The sequence below is a fragment of the Leptonychotes weddellii genome, chromosome 9 (genome assembly GCF_054177405.1).
Source record: "Leptonychotes weddellii isolate Sample4059 chromosome 9, ASM5417740v2, whole genome shotgun sequence".
In the NCBI taxonomy this organism is placed as follows: domain Eukaryota; kingdom Metazoa; phylum Chordata; class Mammalia; order Carnivora; family Phocidae; genus Leptonychotes; species Leptonychotes weddellii.
The window spans coordinates 98,076,518-98,085,442 of record NC_138377.1 but is presented as its reverse complement, the minus strand read 5'-3'; the positions used below and the strand labels follow the sequence as shown (position 1 = coordinate 98,085,442).

The 8,925-nt window shown below is 38.9% G+C and overlaps 1 protein-coding gene across 3 annotated transcripts in view; it reads left to right on the top strand.

Moving 5' to 3' along the window:
* Positions 1 to 8,421, top strand: part of UACA (uveal autoantigen with coiled-coil domains and ankyrin repeats) — a 95,348-nt gene extending 86,927 nt beyond the window's left edge. For all 3 annotated transcript variants that reach the window (XM_006740989.3, XM_006740990.3, XM_031036355.2), the window contains 3 exons: positions 634 to 786; positions 2,657 to 2,722; positions 6,631 to 8,421. In XM_006740989.3, the coding sequence (XP_006741052.2) occupies positions 634 to 786; positions 2,657 to 2,722; positions 6,631 to 6,702 (291 nt within the window). In that variant the 3' untranslated portion in view covers positions 6,703 to 8,421. The remainder of the gene's footprint in view (positions 1 to 633; positions 787 to 2,656; positions 2,723 to 6,630) is intronic.
* Positions 8,422 to 8,925: the final 504 nt, after the last annotated feature.

Below are 8,925 nucleotides of genomic sequence, written 5' to 3'. Positions count from 1 at the left end.
AACAGCCTCCTGATTTTTTTTTTTCCCTCTTTAAGACAAAGTAGTCTAAAATCATACCTTCTTTTTTTTCCAAACACATTTTTTTTAATTATTCTTATGTTCAGTTAGTCAGCATATAGTACATCATTAGTTTTTGATGTAGTGTTCAACGATTTCATTAGTTGCGTATAACACTCAGTGCTCATCACATCACACATTCTTGACAAGAACCAGGCACATGAGTTAACGCTAGACTTACATGAGCCATGCTCTCTTTTCAAACTTTGTTGGAGGCAATGCCCCGTAAGTTCCTATGTTTTGAATGACCTGGAAGAAAATCTGTAGACTTTCTTAAGTACTTAAATATTATCTAAGAAGAAAAAGACTGAGGTCACACTCCAATCTTAGGATATGTATTTATTCTCAATTTGGTAATGCTTTTGTAAGGAATTTACTGAGAGGAATTTAATGGAAGAACTTACATATTGTATATACTGCTGTTGATCATAATCTTGACAATACTCATTCCTCAATTTTCTGGCCTATAAAGATAAATTGTGTGCCTCAAGGAGTGATTTTTGTGTAAAGGTGTTCATGAGAATCGAATAAGTGCATAAGACAGGTTTATCCCATACTTTTTTCTTTCTTTATAAGATAACGGAACTGCTTAATGACGTGGAAAGACTCAAGCAGGCACTCAGCGGCCTTTCACAGCTCACGTCCCCGAGCGGGAGTCCTGGCAAGAGGCAGAGCCAGCTGGTCGACACCCTGCAGCAGCAAGTGAAGTCCCTGCAGCAGCAGCTGGCTGTGAGTAGCCAGCCCTCGGAGCCTTCGTGCCCATGTGTGTGGGTTCACGTAGTTGGTAAAAGTTTATTTAGAAATCACATTAATCTGTGGCTGCGCTCAGGTCCAGGAAGGTAACCATTTTTGCCCAAAGTTACTTGTACTCGTGGTGTATTGGGTGCCTACAGTATGCCAGGCATGGCCCTGAACACTTTGCTTACTTTGACCTTGATCTTCATCACGGCCCTACAAGGTTTTATTCCCCCGATTTAATTCTTAAGGAAACAAAGATGAAAATACTTGAGGCCTAGGGACATGCAGCTAGAATTTAATCCTGGGACTGGCTGACTCCAAATCTGGTATCTTTCTAACTCTCTCAAATATTGGTCCACTCAACTTTTAAAGGAGGTGTTCTTTTTTTTTTTTTTTTTTTTTAGAAATACATATTTTATACTTACAAATAAAGGTAGGCATCCCTCTGGTTTTATACCTCATGTATTAAAAGAAAACATCTGGAAATATATATATTCGTATATAGGTAGCCTATATGCATATATGTGTCTCCTTTCTATTTGAAAGAAAGCAACTGGATTGAGAAACTGAAGACGGGAGCTCAGTTCTAAACTCCTCCACTTAAAAGCGAGTGACACAGAACATTCCCCTTAATCCTTGGCCTCCTTACCTGTAAAGTAGGCTAGTAAGAACAAATTACTTATTTGTTTGCTTTTTTAATCAGATGAGGTAATATAACATGCATGGAAATGCTAAGGAAAACATATCCTGCTCAAATGTAAATTGTTGCTAATAATTTCCAATTTTAGACGAATTGGTTAGGAGTTGTTTTTGAATAGAAGAAAGCTATTTTTTAAGGGTTCATTTTATTAACACCCCTGGCCTACAAATTAATGATGACAAATTACTGATTTGGATCTTATCAAAAGGATGTGGTAGTCCCTTCAATAATTGGAAATATTGGTTTATTATTTATTATGTTCATGACACTGTGCTAAACACTGTCAGGGAGAGAGAGAGTACACAGTTTTTGTCCCAGGGAGTTCTGGGTAGGTAGAGAGGCAAAATACGATCCACGAAAAGTAAAGTAACAAGACCAAAAATATCAAATATCGAATTGAGAATAAGATCCCAGATTCTAAGTGATTATGAATTCACAGGAAGGAAGGATCACTGGTGTGGTGGGAGCTAGTTAGAGAGGAAGGAAACAGCTGGCCTGAACCTGTAAGGTAGATGGTGTTTTGGTAGGTGAATGGAGCACAGAGAATCTTTCAGGCAAGGGAAATCGTAGGGAGGAAGGGGTGGAGTGGAATGCAAGAGGCATGCCCACGGGGCAGTGAGAGGCTGACCAGCTTGGCTGGTTGCGGGAGCTGTGTTTGTGGCGAAACTGCCAAGCCTGTTGAGAAGCAAGCGCATGAGTCTGGATTCTCTTTTATATGGAATGAAGTTTCTCCTGAGGTTTTTGAGCCCAAAGTGGTATGAGCAAAGAGAAGCATGAGAGGAGATAAAATCTGGAGGCAGGGAGACAAGATGAGAAGCTTTTGCAATAATCCAAAGCAGAAGTTGATAAGTGTCTGGATGATCTCGTGGCATTAGATGTGAACTGAGGCCGTAATTTCATGGTACCTAGGACAGTGGCATTGCTTTCACTAGGAATGTTCCCACACGTTGATTAGGAAAGTTTATACTACTGTTACGCTTCGAAGTTTTGCATCTGGTGAGTCCAAGGTGGTTTGTTACAAGGTTTGGCAGGAGCATAACATGGTAGGAGCACAATACTGTTGTGTAGCATCAAGCCTGAAGGTGGCATTATCATAAGCCTCCATGTGTTTGAAAACGTGAATGCTGATTCTCTGATCTGTCCGTCTTTCCACATTTCTAGGATGCTGACAGACAGCACCAAGAGGTGATTGCAATTTATCGGACACATCTTCTTAGTGCTGCACAGGTAAAAAAAAAAAAACTCTTTCTCCTTTGGGAAAGATTTCATTTTATTCTTTTTATTTCTAAGAATCCTTTCAATTTTATTTTTTAAAAATTCCAGTATAGTTAACATACAGTTCTGTATTAGTTTCAGATGTACAATACGGTGATTCAACACTTCCATGCATTACCCGGTGCTCAACACAGCTGCACTCTTTAATCCCCATTTTAGAGAAGACCATTTATTAGTTTCAAGTAAATTTATGTGAAAGTCGTTGATGTGTAAAGTAGTTGTATCCCATATGCTTATTTAAAAATAATTGTGTTTCTTTTAATCATGGCTTGTGTATCTCCCAGAGAAATTTACAAAGCTATATGGTAACACAACATCTTAAATTTAGTGTTCTCTCCATCTGCTTGTCACTCATTTTATAGACAGTTTGGCAACATATGATGGCAGCGCATGTTAATGGTACTGCTAGCTGGAGATAATGCCTTGACATCCATACCTGGCTGTCAGCTAAAGAGAGTGGAAAGGACTTTACTGTTTCTCAGGAGTATTTCTTGAAATGTAGGAAATACTATAAAAGTGCAAAAATGACAAGGGGTGCACAAAATTGTAAGAGTGTAAAAAAAAAATTGGTTCTGTTAGATTATCAATAATATTTATTTATTGAGGCTTAAGCTCAGTGAAGCATAAGATTAAGAATTCCCTTCTTTGGGGGTATAATGAGAAAGCTTTCTTTAGAAAAATAAGAAAATGTTTAGCATATGAAGAATACTATACTTAATGCTCTGTAGAAACCCTATGATCAGCTTCTCCAAAATACTCAGAATAGATTTTTCAGGAAGACGTATTAAAAGAGACAATGTTAGAATGGCAGGTGAGATATAATAGGACTTGTTTAGGATTTGAAGTGTCAGCCCACACTGTTTTTGTTTTGTTTTGTTTTTTTTTAAAGATTTTATTTATTTATTTGAGTGAGAGAGAATGAGAGAGAACACATGAGAGGGGATAGGGTCAGAGGTCAAAGCAGACTCCCTGCCGAGCAGGGAGCCCGATGCGGGACTCGATCCAGGGACTCCAGGATCATGACCTGAGCCGAAGGCAGTCGCTTAACCAACTGAGCCACCCAGGCGCCCATGTTTTGTTTTGTTTTTAAAAGGTGTTGAGATGAGAGAAAGCTTCCAAGAAGGTCATTTTTTAATAAAAGGAACTAGGTAAAATAATAAAAAGGAAGAAGGTTTACAGTGTCAAATTCTTAAAAGTCAAAAAGCCTTCCTTTTCTTTTTTTTTTTTTTTTTAAAGATTTTATTTATTTTTTAGAGAGCGAGCGAGAGAGAAACAGCATGAGAGGGGAGAGGGTCAGAGGGAGAAGCAGGCTCCCTGCTGAGCCGGGAGCCCGATGTGGGACTCGATCCCAGGACCCTGGGATCATGACCTGAGCCGAAGGCAGACGCTTAACCATCTGAGCCACCCAGGCGCCCAAAAGCCTTCCTTTTCTATAGGAGATGCAGGAGAAACAAATGGAAAAGAATGAATGGTATGATTGGCTACTTTCTTTTGAGGAACTAGAAGATGAGCTGGGATTTGAAAGTACAGTTGACCCTTGAACAGTGGGAGGCAGGGGTGCAGACCCTGCATGGTTGAAAAATCTGCGTATAACTTTTGTTTCCCCCCAAAACTTGACTACTAATAGTCTGTTGTTCACTGGAAGCCTCACCAGTAATATAAGTAGTCAGTTAACACATATTTGGTACGTTATATTTATTAAATATTTATTATATACTGTATTCTTACAAAAAGTCAGAGAAAAGAAAATGTTATTAAGAAAATCGTAAGAGAGGGGCGCCTGGGTGGCTCAGTTGGTTAAGCGACTGCCTTCAGCTCAGGTCATGATCCTGGAGTCCTGGGATCGAGTCCCACATCGGGCTCCCTGCTCAGCGGGGAGTCTGCTTCTCCCTCTGACCCTCTTCCCTCTCGTGCTATCTCTCATTCTCTCTCACTCAAATAAATAAATGAAATCTTTAAAAAAAAAAAAAAAAAGAAAATCGTAAGAGAAAATACATGTATAGTACCATATGGTATTAATAAAAAAAAAGAAATCTGTGTCTATGTGGACCCATGGTTTGAACTCCTGTTGTTCAAGGGTCAACTTACTGCAGTTGTTAGAGAAGACAATTGATGGACAGCAGAATAGGAACTTTAGGAGGAAAATGGTAGAAAAGTGTAGAAGATGTGTGTTAGAGAGGATGAGGAACTCATTCAGGTCTGATATTGGCCAGAGGAGGAAGAGCATGCTCTCGCCGGAAGACACTGCAAACTAACGAGCCTTTCAACTTTGTCTAATGTATGCTTCCAAAAGTTGAAATTCTACTGACTCCTAATGAAACATAACAAAAACAACTGGCATCTGAAATAGTCTTGCCTTCTGGCATCATAAAGTTAACTAAGAAATTCAGTTTAGTCAACTATGGCTAATGTTTGAAATTTAATCATCCTGCTGTTATAGAAACAGATTTTGGAAGCATAACTTTTTATATTAATAGGAAGTGTTATGCTGAAACCTATTCAAGTGTTCAAGCAAAGAAAAAGGGGAAGAGGGTGTTGTAAGCCTACCATATTGACTCGCATTTAATCAACCTCTTGCCATCTTTTTAAGTTCAAAGTGTTTCTTCCTAAATATAAATGGCTAACATTCATATAAAAAGATCTCAACCTCATTGGTAATGGGTAAATGCAAATAAACAAGGAGGTACCATTTTTCACCTATGGGATTGGCAAATATTAAACAAGACGATAGTCTGTAGTGTTGGCCAAGGTGTCTGGGAAATCGGCATTTATACCTGGTTGGTGGCAGTGCAAATCGTTACAATGCCGGTAGAGGGAAGTTTTGTAGTGCTTAGCAAAATTAGCAATTGAGCCTGCTTTTGACCTGGCAATTTCTTCTCGAGGAATCTGCCCATAATGGGCGACACTGGGGCGCCTGGGTGGCTCAGTCATTAAGCGTCTGCCTTCGGCTCAGGTCATGATCCCAGGGTCCTGGGATCGAGCCCCGCATCGGGCTCCCTGCTCAGCGGGAAGCCTGCTTCTCCCTCTCCCACTCCCCTTGCTTGTGTTCCCTCTCTCACTGTGTCTCTCTCTGTGAAATAAAAAAAAAAAAAAAAAAGATGGGCGACACCTTAAATGGCCATCATTGGGGGAACAAGTAAAGAAACAATGATATATCCGTACACTGGAATATTATCCAATAACATAAAATAATTAGGGATACAGGGGCGCCTGGGTGGCTCAGTTGGTTAAGCCACTGCCTTCAGCTCAGGTCATGATCCTGGAGTCCCGGGATCGAGTCCCGCATCGGGCTCCCTGCTCAGCGGGGAGCCTGCTTCGCCCTCTGACCCTCCCCCTTCTCATGCTCTCTCTCTCAAATAAATAAATAAAAAATCTTTAAAAAAAAATAATTAGGGATACAGCTGGGGAAAGACTTTGCGACATTAGGTGAAAGGGCAAGTTGCAAAATCGTACATGTGATCCTACTTAGGATAAGAATATAAGTATGGGGTCTTTTTCATTGATTACTTTTCTAATTACAAAAACATTTCTCAGCAGGAGCAGGAAATAAAACAGCTTTGTAGCTGACTTTGCTTATCTATAACTCATGCTGCCCCTATTATCTGAGCCGTTATGAAAAGAGAAAAGGAGAGGCGTTTGTCCATCCGTCTTCTGATAATAAGTGTTGAGAGCAGCTGGTCTGTACTACTTTGAAGCTGACTTTCTTTCCAGTAAATCCTTTAGAATAGCACCGCGATGATGAGGCTTTAGCATTTGGTGAATCAGAACCACTTAGGCCCTGTTTCCAAGCCTCAGTCTTTCGAATTCTTGTGTAAATGAAGATGACATAAAATGTTTCTGCCTTTCTTCTTTCTCTCAAGGGTCACATGGATGAAGACGTGCAGGCGGCCTTACTCCAGATCATACAGATGCGGCAGGGGCTTGTGTGCTAACAGCAGTCCTGATCAGCCGGGGTGTGCTTTAGCTGTGGTGCTCAGCATTACCTGTGCAACCCCATGGCCTTCCTGGGCCGCCTTGTGCTAGGATAATTGAAATAAAATATATTTTGTTTCATCAGCAAGTTTTTTTTTTAATTAGATGGGTATGTTACTGAGTTTTTCCTTATCAGTTCAAATCTTATATTCTATCTATGTTAATTTTACAGTTAGGCAAACAACCTAACACTGTCTCGGATGGGCTACGTATATTTAAGCTGTTGAGTCCCTAATAAAACATAAGCCACCTTCGTAGGTCCATACGAAGAAGGGTTAGGCTGAAATAATTTTTAAGATTTCTTTCAGGGAAATTAATTTGGTAAGTGGATCAAAAGATCTTTCAGGTCTTCAGTTGAGCCATGAGACCAAATGTGATTTTAAGGAATGCATCATAACTTGGCTGGCCGAGTTGCATTTTTATTGAAGTAACTTCATGAGTGCCTTTGACTTCTTTTAGAGGTACAGATTTTTTTCTTCTTACACTAGTAACTTTTATGCCCCTTTAAGTACATTTCTTTTCATAAAGTGGTGTGCAGTGCTAAATTACATTTAGATTAAAAACAGGCAAGGGTAGAATGTATTAGGAATTTATTTTAAAATGGTCTCATAATATCTACAGCAGTATCTTAATTTTCACTTGTGGTGATTTCTCTCGCCATAGTATTTAGAGAACTATGATAAATGGTATGCTAGGTTTTTCAAAGTGTCAAAAATTTTAGGCTTTTTAAAGCAATTACTTTTACATTTGCTACTGTAGTAATCAAACATTCATTATACATACATCCTCCAAATGCTTTGTACTTATTTATAGGAAAATTGCACTAATAAAATTAATAATGTGAAATGCAGTTTTCATGCAAAATTAGAGAACTGATTTTAGAAAACACATTTTTCAGGTTTTAGATGAAAGTACAGTAATAGAGTAAACTGTAAGAATGTAGATCACAAGGAAATAATAAAATTGACCATGTATTAGTAAATACTGTATTGTAACCAACCATTTTTATTAACTACATCTCATTAAGGAGAGGTTATATGTTTTGCTATTTTTATTAATATTTCGTTTACCATTCAGATCGAAGATTACTAATTTGACTGTTAGCAAATAAACTGAACAAATGAATCCTTTCAACCAAGTTTTCTTTTAATTGCAAAATGTGCCTTAGCAATAATCTTTGAACATCGTGAGCCAGATTTCTTTTCTTTTTTTTTTTTATGCCCACCGTGGGGCTCGAACTCACGACCCTGAGATCAAGAGTCACATGCTGCACCGACTGTGCCAGCCAGGCGCCCCCGAACCAGATTTTTTGGTTCCAATTTTGTATAATAACAAGGACAAAGAGCCATCAAAATAGCTTCTCCCACCAGAAACCATCACATTTCTTCAGTATAGAAACAACAGTGAAAAGTCAGAATTGGATTTATTTTTAATTCTTTAGATAGTTTACATGAGCAGTATTTGGATTCTTTAATTTGTATATTTACTGTTGTCCTTTGGCATGACTTCTGTTTCATGAGTTTTATTTAGGTCTTCTTTGAAGCTCTATAGCAGAGAACGTTCTTTACTGAATAGTCACATTTCAGTGTTGTATTTTCCTTAATAGAAGTGGGAGGGGAGCCTCATGTGTACTTTATTTTGTCTTCAATCACCAATAAAATGTGGAATATCGTTTTGAACATCCTCGTAAAAGATTTACAAGGTCATTTATGCCATGTGCTACTTTTGAGAATTTGGTGTTGAGCACGAAGGGGTCCAACGTACAGATGATGTTGCCCATTTTCAGTCTGCCACATAGAGTGGGGGAGCAAGTGACCTCCTTGAATTAATCCCATTGTCTCTTTCACCCACCTTTTGATATCAAAGGCAGAGATTGCATTTATGACACTGAAGGCTAAAGCTTCTTAGATAGTAAACAAGTGGAATATACAAGAGTGGGTGATGCTGGTCTCTCTGCTGTTCTTTGTTCAGAAAAACAAGGACATCTGCAGGAAGATCAGCTGTGTCAGAGATGGGAGTGCTCTCTAAAAGAATCACCAAATTTCTTTTGGTGTGCGTTCCTTAGTTGAAAGCTCTATTACTCTCCCACTGTTTCATTTCATTCTTATCATTCCTGCTTTGTTGGGAAAGCTCCTTCTTTTTGCCAGAGGGTCCATGTTATAAAGAACTATGAAAATTGAATA